Source organism: Rhineura floridana, chromosome 3, assembly GCF_030035675.1.
Source record: "Rhineura floridana isolate rRhiFlo1 chromosome 3, rRhiFlo1.hap2, whole genome shotgun sequence".
NCBI classification, from domain to species: Eukaryota; Metazoa; Chordata; class Lepidosauria; order Squamata; family Rhineuridae; genus Rhineura; species Rhineura floridana.
Window position 1 is genome coordinate 117,756,160 of NC_084482.1, and position 22,539 is coordinate 117,778,698.

A 22,539-nucleotide genomic window follows, 5' to 3' on the forward strand; every position below is an offset into this window, starting at 1 on the left:
GAAACATCTGTTTGTGATGCTTAGCTACAAATTTGCACAAATGTTGCCATGAGGGTTGCTAACATTTGTTATACTTTGAAGTGGAGAAGCCACTGTCTGAATATTCCAAAGAAACTTTGGAAAACAGAGAACTACATATCAAGAAATATGAGATTGCATCATTCCTTTCATTTCATCCGCATTCAAAGGTCATTAACAAAGGGTCATTTCAAATATTATGCCATTCATATGAGGATTGCTGGAACAGATTCTGTAACACAATGACTCCACATGGCTCTGACATTTGAAACATCTCTAGCTGGTTTTATTCTTCTGGTATATAAAAAAGTTAAATATTGTTTCAGTCTTAATTATACAACCATGAGATCAGCATGGATTTTTCACATTCCACAATGTTAAATTGAAAATATCCCCCATGCCATTCTGATGCTTCCTATAAGCTCATTTCAAAACAAAACCTTACAAAGTGTATAGTCCTGAACTCGGAAACGCTTGCTTAACAACCCTGTAAATGTTCATGGTGATAAAAAAAATAGTCAGAGAGAATCGAGAGTTCAACGTATAAACGAGAGAGAGAGAAACCAGACACCTTTTGGACCTTTTTCTGTCAGAGTTCTCATAATCTAGTGAAATGCATTAAAAATCAGACATGTTCACAGAGTACCGTAATCCTGTTACTGACCTTGCCCCGTACTCTGACCTTTATCTTCTGCAGTTTAAAAGTTTAAAAAATGCTCTGATGGAAGCTCTGTGAGGCAACTCTCAGCACCCTTCACTAGCTACACTTCCCAGGATTCTTTGGGAGTAGCCATAATAATAATAATAATAAATTTAATTTATGTGTCGCCTATCTGGCCAGTGGCCACTCTAGGTGACGTACATACAATAAATATGGCAGAATACAATATAAAAATACAGTGAAATATATAAATTATAAGAGCAAACAATACATAATAGGAGGCATTTAAAACAGAAGAATATTAAGCCTCCCCAGAAGTCCCGAAAGCCTGCTGAAAAAGCCAGGTCTTTAAGGCCTTGCGGAACATATTCAGGGAAGAGATGTGCCGAAGATCTTGTGGGAGGGAGTTCCAGAGGGTGGGGGCCGCCACTGAAAATGCCTTCTCTCTAGTGCCCGCCAACCTAGCTGCTTTGGTTGGCGGGACTGAGAGAAGGCCTTGTGTGGCCGATCTTGTCAGGCGGCATGATTGGTGGCGTTGTAGGCGCTCCTTTAGATAAACTGGGCCGAGACCGTGTAGGGATTTAAAGGTTAAAACCAACACCATGATTCTCTAAAGTGAAATAAATGTCTGGTGTGGATGTGGCCAGAAAGCCGGTGTGGTGTAGTAGTTAGATTGTTGGACTATGACCTGGGAGACTAGGTTTCAAATCCCCACACAGCCATGAAGCTCATTGGGTGACCTTGGGCCAATCACTGCCTCTTAGCCTCAGAGGAAGTCAATGGTAAAACCACCTCTGAATACCACTTACCATGAACACTCTATTCATAGGGTAGCCATAAGTTGGAATTGACTTGACTTGTCATTTCTTTCTGGATGTGGCCAGGGACAGCTTTAGTTTAAATTTGGGTGGAAGGCTACATGTGCCTGCAGTACACTGAGAACTACATATCAAGGTGGGGGAAACCCTGAAAAAGAATGATACTGTTCACAATGTTTTCCTTTTGGAAAGGAAAGGGGTTTCTCCTCTGCCCAGTGCCCACCCATCCAATCTCCTCCTCCTCCCCTCCTCCTCCCCTCCTCCTCCCCTCCCTGCCCCTCCCCCAGGTCAGTTTCACCTATCCTAAGAATGATAGTACAGGAGTAGATCCCACTGAACTCAAAAAGCATACAAATGATCAAACCTGCCCTCCCCTCCTCCTCCCTCCTATTCCCTCCCTTTTGCCCCTTCCCTCCCCCTTCCTTCAGCCATCCCTTCCCCTCCCCACCCCCTTCCAATGTTCTCCTTCCCCTCCCCCTCCCCACCCCGCCCCCAGGTCAGTTTCACCTATCCTAAGAATGATAGTACAGGAGTAGATCCCACTGAACTAAAAAAGCATGCAAATGATCAAACCTGCCCTCCCCTCCTCCTCCCTCCTATCTCCTCCCTCTTGCTCATTCCTTCACCCCTCCTTCCCCTCCCCCTCCTCTTCCAATCCCCTCCTTCCCACCTCCTCTTCCTTCCCCTCCCCTCTGCCCTCCCCCTCCTCCTCCTGCATGGTCAGTTTTAACTATCCTAAGCATGATTGCACAGGTGTAAATTCCATTGAACTCAATAAGCATGCAAACAGGCAAACCTGCCCTCTCCTCCTCCCTCCCTCCCATCACCTCCCTTTTGCCCCTTCCATCCCCCTTCCTTGCCCCCTCCCCTTCCAATCCCCTCCTTCCCCTCATTCTGCTCCCCTCTCCCCCCTTTCTCCTTCCCTCTGCTGTCCCCTCCCCCTCCCCACTGATCAATTTTACCTATCCTAAGCATGATTGCACAGGAGTAAATCCCACTGAACTGAATAAAAATGCAAATGATCAAACCTGTCCTCCTCTCCCTCCTGCCTGCTCCCCTCCCCTTGAAATTCTTCCAAGCTACACAGGAAGTGGATTGGACTGCAAAAGACCAACCCAAATTGTGTTTGCATTTTGACAAATTTGTAGGGCAGTACAATATCTCAGAGAGGAGGTCAGGTCTCCTGCTCCCCTGGTGCATTCACATAGCTGCCCAATTTCCCTGCTTTTTAAAGTTTGATAGAAATATCTGTGGGCTATAGGTATGTTCTTAAACGGCAAGGTTTTTTGCCAGTGAATATTTTTAGTGATATGCTGTCCAATCTGTGTGTGTGTGTGTGTGTATATATAAGCAATCTCCATATGAATTGCATAATATTAGCTACCAGGCTGAATTCAAGGTTCTAGTTTTGGTGTATAAAGTCCTATACAGTTTGGGACCAGGATACTTGAAAGACTGTCTTACCCCTTATATCCGCAGTCGTTTACTCCACTCTGCAGGTGACGGCCTCCTGCAGATACCATCTTATCACATAGGAAATGGACCTTTAGTGTAGTGGCACCTACCCTTTGGAATTCCCTTCCCTTAAATATTATCTTTTCAGCACCTACTGAAGAACTTCCTCTTTCAACAAGCTTTTTAAGTAGGGACCTTATCCCAGTCTGTATCTATGTTGGAATTGCTTTTTAATATATTTTTAAACCTTCTTTTTTCAAATGTTTTTAAAACTTTTTTTTAAATGTTTTTAAATATGTTTTATTTTAATATGTTTTTAATGGTGGTTGTGTTTTAATTTATTTTGAAGTCTCTTTTTATGATGTTTTAAAGTGTTTTTAGTGCTTTTGTTTACTGTCCTGGGCTCCTACTGGGAGAAAGGACGGGATACAAATCAAATAAATGAACAAATTATAGGCATACAATTTTAGCAACATTTCCAATAAAGTCTTGGAACTGGATTATTTCCAATAATCCAATAGCATCACCCCCCATCTAGAACCCTCGTGTCTGTGAGCTGGTTCACATGTAACGCTAAGCCAAACCATGGTTTAGCAAGAATGCAAGGTTTCCTGCAGACATTGCAGCCTGTGGTCTCCTTTCCTGGTCCCTCTGCTGCTGCGAACTAAACCATCATTTGGCCTGAACATGTCATTCAACTCAGGTTCATGGTTTGTCTCCTCCAGACAAACCACAAGTTATAAACACAAGAAAAAACATTGGTTACAACTCATTACAACTTACACTAATAACTGATTTGTATATTCAGGGTCAGGATTTGTAGGTTATTGTAGTGAGACGTCCCCTGTAGCATGTAGCTCCTTTGAATGATCAAGTTGATCAATTTACTCTTTGAACTGGGCAGGTATCTTTTACATAGGGTACCCTGTTCATCTTCCTTTTTCTGCTTATAGGGAACTGCTGTAAATCAGGGTATTAATCAATAGAAGATGAGAAATTAAATTTATATCTGTCAAAAGGAAATAATGTATGGTGTGATCACTGTATTCTTGGAAGGATGTTTAGCATAGGAGTATTAAAACTGAGTAAAGATTTGGTTCCTGTTTAAACCTATGTTCTGAAAATAGAAGTGTATGGAAGGCTAATAGTATTTCTGTTGCAGTGCTCTTAATATGCCACAAAATCCTTTCCTTCTTTCTTTATTATATACTAAAGCCAGGATAACAGCACTGCCTATGGTTAAACTTCATAATTCTTTTACCCTGTTTTCTTCTATATTGTTCCTTGTATATCATTTGTCTCGCACACACAGATAGGCACAGATAAATTTACAGTGCAATCTTATGCATGCCTACTCAGAAGCAAATCCCATTGAGTTCAATAAACCTTACTTCCAGATACGTTGGTAGAGGACTGCAGTCTTAATTAGTTTTAATAGGACTAGTGTGTGTGAAATAGTGCATAGGATTGTTTCACAATTCTAAAGAAAGACATTACTCTCTATTGTTTTGTAAAATATCCAGATTTTAGGATTTTTCTCCAGTAGGAATCATGGAATTTAAACCAAAATGACTGCTTTAATACTAAATACTAAAACAACATATTTATTTATTTTTTAAATGTATTAGTCGCCCATCGGGCTGGCTGTCCAGCCAGTCTGGGCGACGTACAAAATAATCAACATAATCAACAACATATTAATATGTTAGAATTATAATATGACCTCACCTGCATAATACAATTCAACCACAGAATTTGTTCTGATGGTGGAAAATTTGGAACATTTAGTCCAGAATTTCAAAGATTTTCTTAAGCAATATGGTTAGCAAAAAGATTTATATACAGAGTTCATATAAATTAAAATTTATTAAGTAGCAGGAAAATATTGTGTATATTTAAACCCAAATACATTATGTATAATTTTCAGCATAATATCAAATCAAAAAGACCACTAAACTTCCTTTCTTCTCTTTAGGGCCCAAAGCAGTGGAAGCATACAGCCGAAAATTTCAAGTGCTAACCACCTCGGGGAAACTGTTGTTTTCTGCAGATGACAATGAAGTGGTGGTTGGAGCAGAGAGACTTAAAGTTTTAGGTAAGCAATATTACAAAGCTTTCCTCATCGTACACATATTAATTCTTTTGAAAATGTTTTAGGTGCTTGATCTCATTTTTGGTACTTGTGGAAAACCTCCTGTAAGCATCAGGGAGACTTAGTCAAATGTTTTTCATTGTTGATGGGATCTGCAGCTTTATTTGCTCGTGTCCTTCAAAACTGGATGAAATTGCTAGAGGACTGGAAAGGGACACGACACATCAGCATCATTATTTGTTGCATTATTAGAAATAGCAGGAGAGAAATGCAGAATAGGATGATCTAAAAAGAAAGGGTTGCTGCATATCCGTATGAGGATAAGGAATTCATATGGATGCAGTTTAAATATGCTTTTAAACTGTTTTATTTAATTTTTTTAAGGGCACTATGGCACTCATTTTCATTCGTATGCTTTTTGCAAGGATTGTGGTGCTGCCCTCATAATTAGCTTGCCTTCCAACATTACCTGCTGTTGAACAGGGGTTTCTGCAGTGTTCACATGCCTATCTGCAACATCAGGTGTTCGAGGTCACAGCTGAAAGGGTGGTCCTTCATACTTCAGCATTCCTCCAATTCCCAGAAAGGGCAGTGTGCATGTGGTCTCTTCCTTTGCAGTAGATCCCATATTACTAAAGATAGTTCACTGGAAGAGTCAAAATGGAAAATCATGCCTAGCTTATGCACGCGTTCAGTTTGCTAGTGGGAGTTTATCTCAGCCTGAGGTTTCAAGAGCTAAAGGAAGAACAGAACTTAGTCTGGAGGTGCTGAAGTTAGGTATTGTGTAATCCAAAACTGTAGCTGAAGGCATATGTGTGAGAAGAGAACTCTCCTCTATTTCCCCCCAATAATGCAAACTCAGTCACTGCAGTTGAGACAGTATGGATATGTTGGAAAATCTTTCATAGATGCCATTATCAACTTTCCAGTAGCATTGCATTCATTCCAAAGCACACTCCTAAGATATCTCTACTGCTTCTCTTGTTTTTGCAGGCTGATCATAGACGTTTGGGCACACAGCACTGATTTAGACCATAGCATCTGCATTGTGTGATGCTACCTCATTAGTTTTGTTTCCTTAGAGGCCCAAATCACAGTAATTTGCACCTTGACATGGGATGTGCAATGACTAGGACATTGTTTCTCAGGGAAAACCACATCTTACATATAAATAATAATAAAATTTTATTTCTAGGTCGCCTATCTGGCCGCATCAGCGGCCACTCTAGGCGGCGTACAAAATCAGATAAATACAACATATCAAATACACATATAACCAAAACTTTGATATAAAATTAAGCTAAAACCATCCACAACTATCGCCAATAAAATTAGGCAACCCCCGGGGTCTTGTAGGCCTGCCTGAATAGCCAGGTTTTCAAGGCTTGGCGAAAACTTGGCAAGGAGGGGGCATGGCGTAGGTCGTAAGGGAGAGAGTTCCAGAGGGTGGGGGCCACAATTGAGAATGCCCTCTCTCTGGTCCGCACCAGCCTGGCTGTTTTCACTGGTGGGACCGAGAGAAGGTCTTGAGTGGCTGATCTCGTCAGGCGGCATATTTGTTGATGCTGGAGGCGCTCCTTCAGGTAAACTGGGCCGAGACCTTATAGGGCTTTAAAGGTTAATACCAACACCTTGAATTGGGCCCGGTAAACAACTGGTAACCAGTGTAGATCTTCTAACACCGGAGTGATGTGATCACGGCGACGGCTGTTCTTAATCAGACGCGCCGCCGCGTTCTGTACCAGCTGTAATTTCCGGACCATTTTCAAGGGTAACCCAACGTAGAGCGCATTACAGTAGTCTAAGCGAGAGGAGACCAGGGCATGCACCACCCGTGGGAGAAGATGGACAGGAAGGTAGGGTCGCAGCCTCTGTATCAGATGTAATTGATACCAAGCTGCCCGGCTCACTGCTGAAACCTGAGCCTCCATGGACAGCTGGGAGTCCAAAATGACCCCAAGGCTGCGGACCTGGTCCTTCAGGGGCAATTTTACCCCATTGAGCACCAGGTCTATATCTCCCAACCTTCTCCTGTCTCCCACGAGCAGCACCTCGGTCTTGTCAGGGTTTAGTTTCAGCGTATTTCCTCCCATCCATTCACTTACTGACCTCAGGCAATTGGAAATGGTCTCCACAGCCAACTCTGGTGAGGACTTGAACGAGAGATAGAGCTGAGTGTCATCCGCATGTTGGTGGCACCGCAGCCCAAATCTCCTGATGATGGCTCCCAGCGGCTTTACATAGATGTTGAATAGCATGGGGGAGAGGATAGAACCCTGTGGCACACCACAATTGAGAGGCCAAGGGTCTGAAACCTCATCCCCCAATGCCACCCGCTGATGCCTGTCTGAGAGATAGGAATGGAACTACCATAAGACGGTGCCCCCTATTCCCATTCCCTTCAGGCGATCTAAAAAGATACTGTGGTCGACGGTATCAAAAGCCGCTGAGAGATCCAGGAGGACAAGGAATGCATGTTCTCCCTTGTCCAACGCCCTCCTTAAATCATCCACCAGAGCGACCAAGGCTGTTTCAGTTCCATGACCAGTCCTGAAGCCCGACTGGAATGGATCCAAATAATCTGCTTCATCCAAGTGTGTCTGTAACAGTTTGGCCACCACTCACTCAATCACCTTGCCCAAGAATGGTAAATTAGAAACTGGGCAAAAGTTGTTCAATTCTTGGGGATCCAAGGAGGTCTTTTTCAGAATGGGCTTTATTACCGCCTCCTTGAGGGCTAATGGCACTGCACCTTCTTCTAAGGAAGCATTCATCACTGCCTTGATCCCTTCGCTCAGTCTCTCTTTACAGCCCAAAATGAGCCATGTGGGGCAAGGATCAACAAACAAGTGGTCGGCCTCACAGTAGAGAGCACCTTGTCCACTTCCTCAGAGGGAAGAGGCTGAAACCGATCCCACCAGACTGGAATGCAACTGGCTGACTCTGGCACACTTCCTGTATCCACGGTATACGGAATCGTGCTCTTCAGGCGCTCAATTTTATCAGCAAAGTGTTTAGCAAATTTGTCACAGGAGGCTTTAGAATGTTCCATTGGTTCCTGCACAGCTGGACCGACCAGACTTCAGACCACTTGGAACAACCTCCTGGGACAACACTCTGCGGATGCAATAGAGGCAGCAAAGAAATCCCTCTTTGTTGCCTTTGTTGCCACTTGGTAGGCTGCAATTGCTGCTCTAACCAGTGTCTGATCGTCTTCGGAGCGCGATTTCCGCCACCGGCATTCTAGTCGTCTCACCTCCCGTCTCAGACCCCGCAACCGTAGTGTATACCAGGGTGCAGTCTGAGTTCTATTCAGGGGGAGAGGACGTTTCGGAGCCACCCAGTCTATTGCCCCGGTGATCACCCTATTCCACTCCATCACCAGGGTTTCGACCGGACGACCTGCAGACAACTCCAAATCTCCCAGTGCATTCAGGAATCCCGTAGGCTCCATCAGGCACCTGGGACGGAGCATTCTAATAGGTCCCTGTCCCCTGCGGAGGGTGTGCGGCATTGAGAGAGCCATGTTTACCAGATAGTGATCTGACCATGACACGGGGTTAGTAACAACAGCCCCCATTTTCAGATCACTTCCACCCCCTCCCGAGACAAACACAAGGTCGAGAGCATGACCGGCTACATGGGTGGGCTCCGTATTACTAAGGTGTTCCCAGGAAGTCATGGTTTCTATGAAATCCCGAGGAGCTCCTGTGAGAGCCGTCTCGGCGTGAAGGTTAAAATCCCCCAAAACTAATAGGTTGGGGGAAAAGACCCGCACACCAGCCACAACCTCAAGCACCTCGGTCAGGGAGTCTGCTGCGCAGCGGGGTGGGCGGTACACAAGCAGAATCCCTAAACTACCCTTTGGGCCCAACCTCCAGTACATGCAGTCCACAAACTTGGTCTCGTGGAGAGGGGGTCTGGCAAAAATCAAAGACTCTCGATAAATAACTGCCACTCCCCCTCCCCGCCTACCAACCCTCGGCTGCTGTGCGTACCGGAACCCGGCTGGACATATGGCCTCAAGCACCGGGGCTGAGGCCTCATCCAGCCAATTTTCCGTAATGCACATCAGGTCTGCGTTCTCATTCACGATCATGTCGTGGATGAGTGTTGTTTTCTGTAACACAGACCTGGCATTACACAACAGCAGTCGGAGGTTGGTTGGAGTCGTATTTCCCCCAGTTGTCTTCTGGCTGTGAACAGGCCTGGAACAGGGGATGGATATGATGCATCTATCCCTTGTTCCCCTAAACTGGCGTGGCCTGCCACCTGCACCTTTCCAGCATCTGCCGCCTAGCCTCTTAATATCGTGGCTTCCCACCCTCCCCACCACAACCCTCTCCGCCTTGCACATATCCCCCTCCGCGCCAGTTGCCCAGGCAGGCCCTCCTACCCCCAGTTAGGTCCAAATCAAGTTGTTTACGTCTGCTTTGCTGCAGTTCTGTCTTGCTACCAAATGGCTCCTTCTTCTCTTTTGTGGGGTTAAGATGTTAAATCGTCCTCTTCCTCTTTTAAGCTCTATTTGGCCGAAGCAATCCAAAGCAGTCAGAACGGCCGCCAGGGGGCGTGTCGAATTGCGCCGCCGGCACCACGGCCTCTCTCCTCTTCTCCTCCCCGTACAACCGCAGATTGACAAAGCTGGCCATATGGGGTGCGCCGCGGCCCGTTGCCCCCATGTCACCAGACAGCCAGCTCCCGCATCCAGGCCAGAATGTCCCAGGGCCACCAGGGAACACCGCGCCCGCTGCGACCAACGCAGTCTCAGCGTCAGGCCAGCAACGGAGGGTGCCACGGAGGGTGCCAGCAGCCGCCAGACGGCTTGGGCTGGCACCCACTGGGCCGGCGCCCACTGGGCCGACGCCGCCTCAGGGCCCGTCCATTCTCCGGCCGCTCTCCGGCCGCTCTCCACACCCTCCACGTTGTTCACCGGTCACTCCCCGCGGCGTTTTTTCGCTGTTGCCGCTGCCACCGCCGTCGCCATCACCTCCGCTATACCGCCGTCGGCTGGGCAGGCAGGAGGGCAAGCTCCTTGGCTGCTCCCCACGCCCTCCACACCGCTCACTAGTCGTTCCCCGCAGCGTTTTCCACAGCACCCTTCTGCCGCCACCATCGCCTCTGTTGCACCACCCCACGCCGAGCAGGTAGGTAGATAAATCACAGCAATTGAGGAGGGGCATTCAGCTCCACTTTGCTTCCTCATGAGGCCCCCAAAAGAAGTTAACAGGTGGTAAAGATAGATGTTAAAAGTTTGGACGCGGAGCTCCAAGCATAGACGTCCGCCTACGTCGCCATCTTGATCTTGATCCTGCTATTGTTTCTCCCCCCCCCATGAAATATACCCTCAGAGAAAATGTGGAAGAGCAGTAAGGTGGTGAACTACCTGGCTATTTAACCTTTTCCCTCGCTGCTGTAAATACCAAACTTCTCATGCAAATATATTGATGTAATCCGTTTCTGTTTTAAAGCAATAATAGAATTTCCATCAGTTGGTTTTCACTCATAGCATAAAATTAGGCAGAAAATTAGTTGCAAAAGGATGGATGGCTATTCTTAGTACCTTTCCTGAAATTTTGATTGCAGTGTATATTTCAAGTTGCTTTAGAGTGACAAATGTGTATTTTGCAGCTACAAATGTGCAGTCATCCACAAGTTTCAGGTTTCTTTCAGTCTATGCCGATCATATATAGTTTCAGTTGTTTAGTTAAATTGTTCTGGTGTAGACAGCAAGGTTTTGAGAGATATATCAGTTTCATTTTAAAATAGAAATGGACTACCTTCAAGTTGATCCTGACTTATGGTGACTCTATGAATAGGGTTTTCATGGTAAGCAGTATTCAGAGGTGGTTTACCATTGCCTTCCTCTGAGGCTGAGAGGCAGTGACTGGCCCAAGGTCACCCAGTGAGCTTAATGGATTCGAACCCTGGTCTCCCAGGTCATAGTCCAACACCATGCCTCCTTTTAATCTTTGGAACATAAAGAGAAGGGGACATTTCCACAGTTCTAGTGCTATTTTTATTTTTGTTTCCAGTAGAATGTCTCTCAAGGTTTTATCTAGTCTAAGCAGAGCTATCAAAAGAGAGAGAAAAAGACGATATCAGAACGGAAGTTATACTTTATACAGAGTTTTAGTAACCTTGAAAGGAAACTTTTGTAGACTGGGCTTGGTTTCTCTCTCCCACACTTTTACTGTCTTACTGTATCTCTTAACATGGAGATGTGCCATATTTCTTTGGTTTCTTCTTGGTCTGAGCATAATCTAGCTAGTCCAGAAAAAAAATTCTATCTATCACTTTATTCACTGTTGGCAAAGTCCAGGTGCTGCTCATGTCTGTCTTTTGACACTTCTCTTTGCTATGTACACAACCTTGACTTATTCTTGCCTTGAAACGGAAATGGACTGCCTTCAATTCGATCCCGACTTATGACTACCCTATGAATAGGGTTTTCATGGTAAGTGGTATTCAGAGAGGGTTTACCATTGCCTCCCTCTGAGGCTAGTCCTCCCCAGCTGGCTAGGGCCTGCTCAGCTTGCCACAAGCCAGCCCCTTCCTTGTCCACAACTGCCAGCTGGGAGGCAACTGGGCTCCTTGGGACTATGCAGCTTGCCTACGGCTGCACAGGTGGCACAGCGCATAACCCCTGAGCCACTCACTGTGGGGGTGATCTTTAGCGGGCCCTTGACACCCAGGAGACACAAGCGGGATTTGAACTCACAGATTCTGGACTCCCAGCCAGGCCGTCCTCCCCGCTGTGCTATACCAGCTGTATGTTCTTGCCTTACCTGTCCTTATTACTGTATACCAGAAGTGTAAGACTGCAATCTGGCATGAAAGTCCTCTGGGAGATGTTAGAGCAGCAGTTATTGGGCGCATGGTCTGCTTTTAATCTTGTTAATGATAATTACTTCCTTTCCTATGTACTCTGTTCAAAGCTTGATCTGAAAGTTTGTTCTCTGAAGCAGGTCTGGAGTCTAAAAGTGACAGAAGTAATAAGGCTTTTTTTTTTTGCTTTGAATTCTTAAAGACTTTTCCAGGACTAGCAGCAAGACATTGGGGGGGAGGGAAAACAGCAGACTGTTTAGAAGATCTGAAAATTAGAACCTTAAAAACAGGATGCAGAAAGACATATTTTGCATTTCAAGCTACCATCTGTGCTGAGCAAAACAACAACAAACAAATTATGTGTTTTTGGGTTCGGGTGCCTGAGAAAAACATTTAGGGTTTAATGCACATCGTAGTAATGTCGGTGGAAAGACACCTGATACATTTTAATGATGCTTGAAGTATCATTGCATTCAAAGGCACCTGTATGTATGATTGCAGTCTTAATGATCTGAAAATGCTTGCCAAGTTTGTCTAGTCCAAGTAGTAGAGACTTCTTAAATTGTTGGGTTTTTTTAATGAAATAATAATAAAACCAAGTCATTTTTTTTAAAGCAGTGTATTAAAAATACATTTAGGGAGCAATCCTAACTCCCATCTGGGAGCAGTGGGCTTGGACAGAGTAGCAGAAGCACTGATGCATCTGAGGGCTCATGCCAGACAGGGTGGAAAGTAAGGGGAAAGGGAAAGCAGCTTCAAACAAAATTGTTTCCATTACAAAACTGAATAAAATGTATTTTTATAAAAAATAACCTAAGAGCCCTGCTGGATCAGACCAAAGGTCATTATAGTCTCCCAGCGGTCAACCACATGCCTATGGGGAGCTCACAAGAGGACGTTAAGGTGACAGCACTCTCTCCACTTGTGTTCCCCAGCAACTGGAATTCAGAAGCATACTACCACCTGTAGTGGAGCTGGTACACAGCCATCCCAGCTTATAACCATCAATAGCCTTCTCCTCCATGACTTTGTCTCACCCCTTTTTAAAGCCATGCAAGTTGGTGGCCATCACTACATGTTGTGGTAGCAAATTATGTAGTTTAATTGTGTGCTGTGTGAAGATGTACTTTCTTTTGTCTCTCCTGAATCTTTGTACATTTAGCTTCATTGGATATAAGAGAAGAAAAACTTCATTTCATTCACATTTTCCACATCATGCATACTTTCATACACCTCACATTTTTACCACGAGGAACAGAAGACCAGAGCTCTGTTTTACAATTAACCATAGTCTCCCATTTCTTTCTCTTTACACCACTATTAAGCATCTGAAAGTTATTTTAATATGTATTTTAATTAACATTTAAATCATTATCCATATTGGTTTATTTGTATCCCTCTTTCCCACAAAATTATGCCTGGAGTGATTCATAACATATCAAGTGAACAATAATATATGTAACAATTCAAAACCCAGATTAAGAACAATTAAAAATAATGCTTTATGAAGGCCCATCTATGTGAACTGACCATCACACTATGGTCTCAATTATTTTTTTGTTTTTGTAAGTCGCTTTGGGTTCTGGAAAAAACGACTAATAAATATGATAAAGAATATTTTCTGCTTATCTTTTAGTGGGATGGGCTCAAGTTGGATCTGCTCCTTTTTATATATTATTGATATATTTTAGGTTGTTGTACTCTAGTTTTTAATGTGTGTTCTTATAAGTTGGTTTGAGTTCACCTTTTTGGAAAACAGTAGCTAATGAATTATTAATGATGAATGATGATAGCACAAATAAACTCCCTGTGTATATTGTTTGCCACCGAAATAATTTTAAAACTCATAGAACCAAAGGTAAACCACTTACGAGGTTTTTTTATCACAACATATAAATTTTGTTAAATCAAAGGCTAGCTTGTTCATCTTTAGGCAAATAGAATCTTAATTCACATAGTCATCTCAACTTTTCTGGAAAACATAAGAATGGAGTGAATATACAGGAGAAATGTATCAGTCCTGCATATAAATTCTCTACTAGATATAATCAAAATACATTGCTAGTTGATCAGCTTAGAAATATAGGAAGCTACCTTATATGCAAGGTCAGTCTTTTCTTATTTAACCCAATAGTGTCTAATCTGGTGGGCAGTGGCTTTTCAGGGTATCATGCTGCCCCTCATCTGCTACCTGATCCTTCCAACTGGAGATGCCAGGGATCAAACCTTGGACCTTCTTCATGCAAAATCTATGTCACTGAGTTACAGACCACCCCGTCCATTGTTATTTTGAAATGGTAGCATGCAGTTTGGTAACGCTGATGGGCTTGTTGGGGGCATACAAAAACTTTTCACTCTGACATTGCAAAGTATCTGAGGCAAAGACAGGATTTCTGAGAGATCTGCTGTCATACTCATTCTTCTCACACACCAATTACATTGATGGGAATGGCTAATAAAAAAGTTAGATATTTGACCTGTATATTTGAATTCCCTGTGTATTTATGCGAAAGCTAACTGCAGTAAAGAATTGATTAATACAATTAATTGGTTAATCCATTAATTGTATGTATTTTAAAAAGGACATAGGTCTGGATATTCGCAGTCACTGCGTTTAAGATGATTTTCCAAACAATGCATCACTTGTCTCAGAATAAACAAGTATCGTGTTTTAAGAGGTAGTTAAACTGTTTGATTGCTTCATTTGGCCAAAGCAAGGTAGAAAAAAAATACAAAAATCTTTTGGTCCAGGTTTCGTAACATGGACATTTAAAGTGACATATACATGCTTATTTTACCATATACTTCATAAGCTTGCTTGCAGAAAACAGTGTAACATTGGTGTTTCTTGCAGCAATCATAATGTGTAGCATTAAGTGGCAGCTGCACAGCAGCAACTCTACAGGTGAATTTTGTGAAATACAGTGAATACAGTAGACTTGATGAAGAATTTGCCCCATAATCTAGATAAGCATTTTGGAGCAACTGTGTATATTTTATAAAATTACTTATAAAATGGAGCACAGTTTTCGGAATGGTCAATGCAAAACTGAGTCCCCCTGATTACATTAATAAATTGTTTGTAGATTGCTCAGTCATCTGTTTATCCTCTTTATTGCCTTGGAAATGAAACAAATGCAGATTGTCTAAAAAACGAGTTGTATCTAAGAGATGCTTTAATAAAAGCATTGAAAAACAGCTTTGATATACATTAATTACCAATTTAATTTAATAACACAGTGAACGTTATAGCAGTTATAAACAAAGGATAATCATACAGCATTATTCTAGCTGCTAATTAGCTCTATTTTTTCTCCAGATTAGTTTTTAAATATGCCCTCTAGATGCTACTTGATACTAATTACCAGAACTACATTATCATCACTATACAAAAGCATTTTAATTAAATGTAAAGTAATTTAAATTAGCATGAGCTTCTTCAGATATTAAACTGTGGTCAAATGTGTTGTGATTGTGATATGTCAGTTTCATAACTCCCAAATGTCATGACATCTTTTGAGAGACTTTTGGGAGACCAGGAAGTAAGCATGCTCAGAAGATACTGGCATGCGGCTGCAGTGTCATTTGTCTTATTTAGAGCAAAAGATCCCACTGCTGAAGAGGCAAGCTACTTTTTAAACTGAGTATCAGCTTGTCTTTTCAATAGTGCACCAAAAATGACCAAAGAAGCTCCTTGTATATCATGTCTTTGGATCCTGAACTTTATTTAAAACTTGAGAATGAGCTTGTTGTTGTTGTTGTTATGTGCATTCAAGTCGACTACGACTTATGGCGACCCTATGAATCAGCGACCTCCAACAGCATCTGTCGTGAACCACTGTTCAGATCTTGTAAATTCATGTCTGTGGCTTCTTTATGAAATCAATCCATCTCTTGTTTGGTCTTCCTCTTTTTCTACTCCCTTCTGTTTTTCCCAGCATTATTGTCTTTTCTAGTGAATCACGTCTTCTCATTATGTGTCCAAAGTATGATAACCTCAGCTTCTAGTGACAGTTCTGGTTTAATTTGTTCTAAAAAAGTAAAGGTGTCTCCGCACTTATAGTGCGAGTCATTTCCGACTCTTAGGGTGACGTCTTGTGACGTTTACTAGGCAGACCGTATATATGGGGTGGGATTGCCAGTTCCTTCCCCAGCCTTTCTTTACCCCCCAGCATATGCCGGGTACTCATTTTACCGACCACGGATGGATGGAAGGCTGAGTGGACCTTGACCCCTTTTACCGGAGATTCGACTTCCTCCTTCCGTTGGAATCGAACTGTGGCTGTGAGCAGAGCTTCGGCTGTGTTACCACTGCTTACCACTAACACCCAATTATTTGTCTTTTTCACAGTCCATGGTATGCGCAAAGCTCTCCTCCAACACCACATTTCAAATGAGTTGATTTTTCTCTTACCCATTTTTTTCACTGTCCAACTTTCACATCCATATATAGAGATCAGGAATACCATGGTCTGAATGATCCTGACTTTAGTGTTCAGTGATACATCTTTGCAGCCCAGGGGTGAAATAAGACACAGACACAATATATATTTGCGTTAAATAATGGGCCACTTTATTAACCAAATTCACATTGCATAACGAACCTACAGAGGGGAACATAAGTGCGGGATTCTCCTAGTGAGTCAGGCAAAGCCTGCTTGCAGCTATTGGGGCGATTGAACCCCTGCCAGGCAAGGGGCTGCCAATCTGCCAACCCCTTGCCCTGACCACACCCATAGGGTGTGTAGGAAGGCCAACCTGCGTCACTGCCTGCCCCCGGTGCCCTGAAACTCCGAGTGGATGAGACATATTGGCCCCAAAGGTGACCCGTATCCTGCCCTCGGGCCGTATAACCCAGAGCTGCAGGCCTCCGGAACCACCAATCACCTCCAAAGATGCCTAAAGGTGTCACCTAGCTGCCCTTCACCTTTACACTTTCCCGCACTTCCTTGCCACCAAAGAGGGGACAAACCTCTGTTTAGTCCCCACTTGCCCCACCTCCAAACAACAACTCACGCAGACCCCTCTGCAGGTCCCCTAGAAGGATGTCATTACCCATATCTGTCATATGGACTCCATCTGACCTATATAGCTCTATCCTACTGCGTCTTATCTCTGGATGGTGAATAACCGACCCACCAGAGCTCAAAAGAGCCAGCCTGAGTGATTGACTTTCTTGGAGGTCCTATTTATGCCCCTAGGGCCACCCTCGCAATTCCAATGCCTACGGGGTAAAACATCAGACCACACCAAGTGCACTCCTGGCCAGCATCCTTCGATGGCCCGGAAGTCAGCACACGCCTGCTCGATAAGAGCCCTGTCTTTCAGCATACCCAGGTCATTACCGCCCAGGTGAATAACCAAAAACTGTGGCACATGACGAACCACTGCTGACTGGGAAAGCGTAGGAAGGAGCCCGTCCCAGCGCATCCCTCGGCGGCCCAACCACTGTACTGTGGCCCACTGGCTAAGCCCCAGCTGTGTGCCAACACGTGGGAATATGTCTGACCAAAGCAGACGTACCCAAGGCCGACTTCGCCTTATTAACTGCATGCCATGCATGCCTGCCAAACTGAGGGCCATGCCCTTTCGTTGCAGCTGAGGGCCATACCCTTAAGTAATTGAGACCATCGTTGCCTCCTGAACTGCATGTCTGCACATGCCTGCCAAACTGAGGCCATGGCCTTCAGTTGCCTCGCCAACTGCATGTCCGCACATGCCTGCCAAACTGAGGGCCATGCCCTTTCGTTGCAACTGAGGGCCATGCCCTTTAGTAGCCGAGGCCATCGTTGCCTCCTGAACTGCATGTCCGCACATGCCTGCCAAACTGAGGGCCATGCCCTTCCGTTGCCTTGCCAACTGCATGTCCGCACATGCCTGCCAAACTGAGGGCTATGCCCTTCCGTTGCCTTGCCAACTGCATGTCTGCACATGCCTGCCAAACTGAGGGCCATGCCCTTCCGTTGCCTCGCCAACTGCATGTCCGCACATGCCTGCCAAACTGAGGGCCATGCCCTTCCGTTGCCTCACCAACTGCATGTCCGCACATGCCTGCAACTGAGGGCCATGCCCTTTAGTAGCCGAGGCCATCGTTGCCTCCTGAACTGCATGTCCGCACATGCCTGCCAAACTGAGGGCCATGCCCTTCCGTTGCCTCGCCAACTGCATGTCTGCACATGCCTGCCAAACTGAGGGCCATGCCCTTCTTGTGCCTCGCCAAGTGCATGTCCGCACATGCCTGCAACTGAGGGCCATGCCCTTAGGTAACTGAGGCCATCGTTGTGTCCCGAACTGCATGTCTGCACATGCCCGCCACCTAAGGGCCTTGACTCAAATACTGAGGTCATTCCCAACTCGGGGAATGACCACCACATGCAGAGATGTCCGCACTGAACCAAGCTGGAACAAAGTGGGTAGGAGCCCGTCCCAAAGTATTCCTCGCCAGCCAAGCCACCACACTGCAGCCCATTGACTGAGGCCTAACTGTAAGCCCAGGATAGGGTGCGCAGCTGCTCCATCCCTGTCCAGCAACATTGCCGGTCCATCAATGTTATACAGGTACAACTCCCTTCCATGGAGACATCTGATTGCTGGAGGGCCCATCGAGACAAATCTCCCTTGGATCCGGCCACCACCTCACCTATCCTAAAAGCTCCAAAAACCAGCATAAGGGCTGCCGCCTGGAATAGTCTGGCTTCATAGCTTAAGGAGCATACTGTTTTTCACTGGCCCACCATACTCAATAAAATGTCCCGTGAGAAAGGGCAACAGGGATCGAGGGTGGCAGGGTGTTCTCTAGCCCACCCAGCTAACATACGGCAGACTCTAAAGTCCCTGGAATAAGTGGGAAAATCATCAGCCTTTACCTCGAAGTGCTTGGACTGAGAGGCCCAGTCTCCAGCCATTCACTAGGCAATCCCAGCAGGTGACTCACTGAATAGGCCACTCTGGTGCATAGCCCTTGCCGGCCCAGAAGTCCTGGGGAAACCCCCTCCTGCATTCTGATAGCTGTTGAGCATGCTGGGGCGACAGACCGGCTTATGGCCATCTTTGACTCCGCTCCCCAATCTCCCAATGTGCGGTTGCACAGCACAGCTGAACTGCTCCACCTGAGTCCATGACAGCACCTCAATAAAACAGTGTCAATACTCTACCTTACCATGCCCCAAAAGAAAACATTAAAATCTGGGCACCAGAGAACAAAGGAACAGACAAGGGCCATGACCCTACTGTTCCGAAATCACAGACCTGTCGCATGACCATGTTATCCCACTAAAATGGACGGGAGAGTTCCCAAGCCTCACTGCCTATAAGTCCAAGCCTGCAGCCAGCACAAAAACCCCAATGCATCCATGAACTTCCGGTTCTACCTCCCAGCCCTACCTAGATATGCTATGGACTTTCCGCTTGCAGTTCAGATGCTCTAGCCCTGAGCTATGTCACGTAATTCTACAGCAAGTTAGTTAGTTCTTCCCCAGGAGTGTGGGAAAACTAGACCAAATGATTTGGGCCAGAATAGAAAATGTTGCCTGCAGTTTGGCTCTAATTTCTTGATCAATATTTGATCACAACAAGCATTAAATTATTATACCGCCATAACCCTGAACCTGTAGTAAGGCTGCGAAAGCCCTGCTATGACCTCATAAACCACCGGAAAAGACCTCTAATACCTGGAGGGCAGACAAGAAACACTTTCTTGGCCTAACTGGCATGAAGCCCTTACTGACTGACCACATGAGTATGATTGGTGGTGAATTAGGTGGTATACCCAGGAAGGTTAACACCGGGCAGGATGGTCCATTGACACAGCCATTAAGATGAACCAGTTACATAGCCATTCCATAATCTGTGACATCAGGTGTTAACATGCACCCAAATTTTTTACCCTCTCGTCCCGACAGCCCCTTCAAGGAAGGAGCTGAAGCACTCCGTGCAAGAATAGAGTAGCCCATATGTAATGCTCTACCTCATAGAATTGACTGAAAAGGCAAAAAACCCAGCAGCTATCAATCCCCTTGTAACCCCACTGGTAGGAAGCCATTACTGATTGCCATTGCATCTATGCCCAAGACAAATTTAAGAGTGCAGGCCCTTAACACAAGCCCTGAGACTACAATATGGGATCCAGAAACAAAGAAAACCCCATAACAAAACAAACCTCCCCAGGAACTGGGCAGTCTGCAAGCAAGGTCCCAGTACCTCAAGCTTAACAGGGGAGGGACGCTTTCCTTGAGCAGCTACTGCTGGGTGCTTCTCCTCACCGCTGTGAGGGCCACTGGCCTCGTATTTCCCTGTTTCACATAAAGAAAGGAAAACATTTATGAGTAAGCACCCAGTTCCCCAAAGCACAGATATTGAGGATATGGTGCTGCCACCCATATTTGGCCCACTGCAGCAGCCTCCCCCTTGTAGGCTTCCAAACACCTATCATAATAGATGTCCAAAACGCAAAATTAACATCCTATATCCCTTTCTAGTAAATGATATCATAAATCCAAGAGCAGCAGATGCTGAGGATGTGTTGCTGTCACCAATATGTGGCTACACTATAGCAGGTTTTCCAACACATATCAAAATAGATGAGCCAATGCAACCGTTGCATGCTATATGTAATTCCAGGTAATGATATCAGAAGTCCTAACTAAAATGTAATTTCAGGTAATGATGTTTCGTTGTTGGTGCCACAATCCTCAGTAAAGGGGGAAAGAGTCTGCCTGGACCTTAAAAGGCAGCCCTATGTCAATAAACAGTCTAAGATCCTGTAATATGAGGGATCTCTATTAGGCAAATCGGGCTTTCCTCTTTATTCCTATTCCCCAATCAATATGATTACCATCTGCTAAACTTTCCATTCCTAACTGAATTCAGGTAAATGCTTCTTCTGTCTCAGAGTGAACAAATAGCCTGAAATTAACACTTGGAATGCAAAAGGATTGCTCACTTAAGATACAGCGATTTAGACATTTTCTAGCAAACTGTTATCTCCGCCCTTATTATCATATAACTGTGAAAGGCCCAAAGGCTAAAAAGGCTCACTAGGCCCCACCAATATACTAGTATGTAGTATAATAATCATATAATTAAGTACTTCAAACCTCCTACATGCCTGGGCCTAGCAAGAAGTTGTACCTATGTCTGGGCCTAGCAAGAAGTCATAAGCCTCACGAAAGGGCTCTGCCATCACATCATGCATCCACCCTGTAATAATATAATAAAGAACCAACCTGTGTATATCATCAGGGGGGGCTAAGCTGAACCTGTTGGGGGGGGAGTGCTCAGAGGGAACTTAAACTAGAAGGATTAGATATAATTTTGTTTGTTCGTCCCTTTTATTCTGATTTATTTTTAATTTCCCTTTATGTGCATGAGTCTGTCTTTAACCAGTGTATTAGCATGACTATATTTAATAGTCTCATTTATTTTTAAACTTCCTTTTAGTATGCTGTGTGTCTTTCTTTTAACCACCAGCAGCACTAACGTCGCACTACTTAATAAAAAGCCTCAATCAACCCCTCCACAACTGCTAGGTGGGGGGGGTATTGGACGTGCCGCTGCTAGGCCCCACTACAAGGCCCGCTGGTCAGGCCCCTTTACGAGGCCTGCCCCAGTCACAGCCACGCCGCAGTGCTACCACCCACAGCTGTTGGGGCTCCCAAAACCCCCTTTGGGGTAACCAATTAGGCCTAATAGGCCCAACCAACGCCAACTGTCCTGCAGCTCTCTCTGCTATGTCCCTCGTCGTCCTCTCGTCGCTCGCCGAAGAAAAAGAGGAGGGTGAGGGTAGGGTTGCCAGGTCTCCGTTTTTTGGCCGGAGTTTCAGGGAAAAAGGGGCCGTCTCCGGCCTCCAGCAATACTTTGCTTAAACTGGATGATCTCCGGCTTTTCATTGGCCGCCTTCCCGCCCTTTGTCATTGAGGCAGGGAGAGCTGGTGCCGCCGGGGCCGGGCTCTGTCTTCCCAGGCAGCAGCCTGTCTTGGACAGGGGCGGGCGGGAGCGGCAACGAGGGGCTGGCCCTGGGCGCGCGAGGCGGGCGCTGCTTAAAAGGCCAGTCGGGCAAGCACGGTGCTGTCATTCTCCCTCCTGCTGTGGGCGCCGCTGGGCGGGAGTGGCCGCGATGGAGCTCGGCAGTGGCGGCGGTGGCAGCCGCAGCGTCTCTGGCTGGGGAGTGCATCGTGGCCGCTGCCGCCCAGCGGCGCCCACAGCATGAGGGGTGAAGCGGCCGGGCGTCCTCGGGGCTAAGAAGGAGCTGGCCCCGTCCGGCGTCCACTGCTGCTGTGGGTAGCAGGCTGGAGAGAGAGAGAGAAAGAGAGAGAGGCTGGAGAAAGAGAGAGATGCTGGAGAAAGAGAGAGAGAGAAAGAGAGAGATGCTGGAGAGAGAGAGAGAGAGAGAGAGAGAAAGAGAGAGATGCTGGAGAAAGAGAGAGATGCTGGAGAAAGAGAGAGATGCTGAGAGAGAGAGAGAGAGAGAGAGATGCTGGAGAGAGAGAAAGAGAGAGAGGCTGGAGAGCGAAAGAGAGAGTTTGGCCCTAATCCTCAGTTTCTTACTATTTCCTCTGGATAATTGCACTGCTGGAAACGGACAGAATCATCATGTAATTGTCTTTTCTTGACAGGATGTGGGAGTGAGATTGAAATGACAACAAATAGGAATGTGTGCCATTGTTCCATTT

General features: G+C 45.5%; 1 protein-coding gene across 9 annotated transcripts in view; it reads left to right on the forward strand.

The window, feature by feature from the left end:
* The window catches only part of SGCD (sarcoglycan delta), a 379,008-nt gene that overhangs the window by 201,784 nt on the left and 154,685 nt on the right, over positions 1-22,539 (forward strand). For all 9 annotated transcript variants that reach the window (XM_061617471.1, XM_061617469.1, XM_061617472.1 and 6 more), the window contains exon 5: positions 4,928-5,047. In XM_061617471.1, coding sequence (XP_061473455.1) covers positions 4,928-5,047 — 120 coding nt within the window. The remainder of the gene's footprint in view (positions 1-4,927; positions 5,048-22,539) is intronic.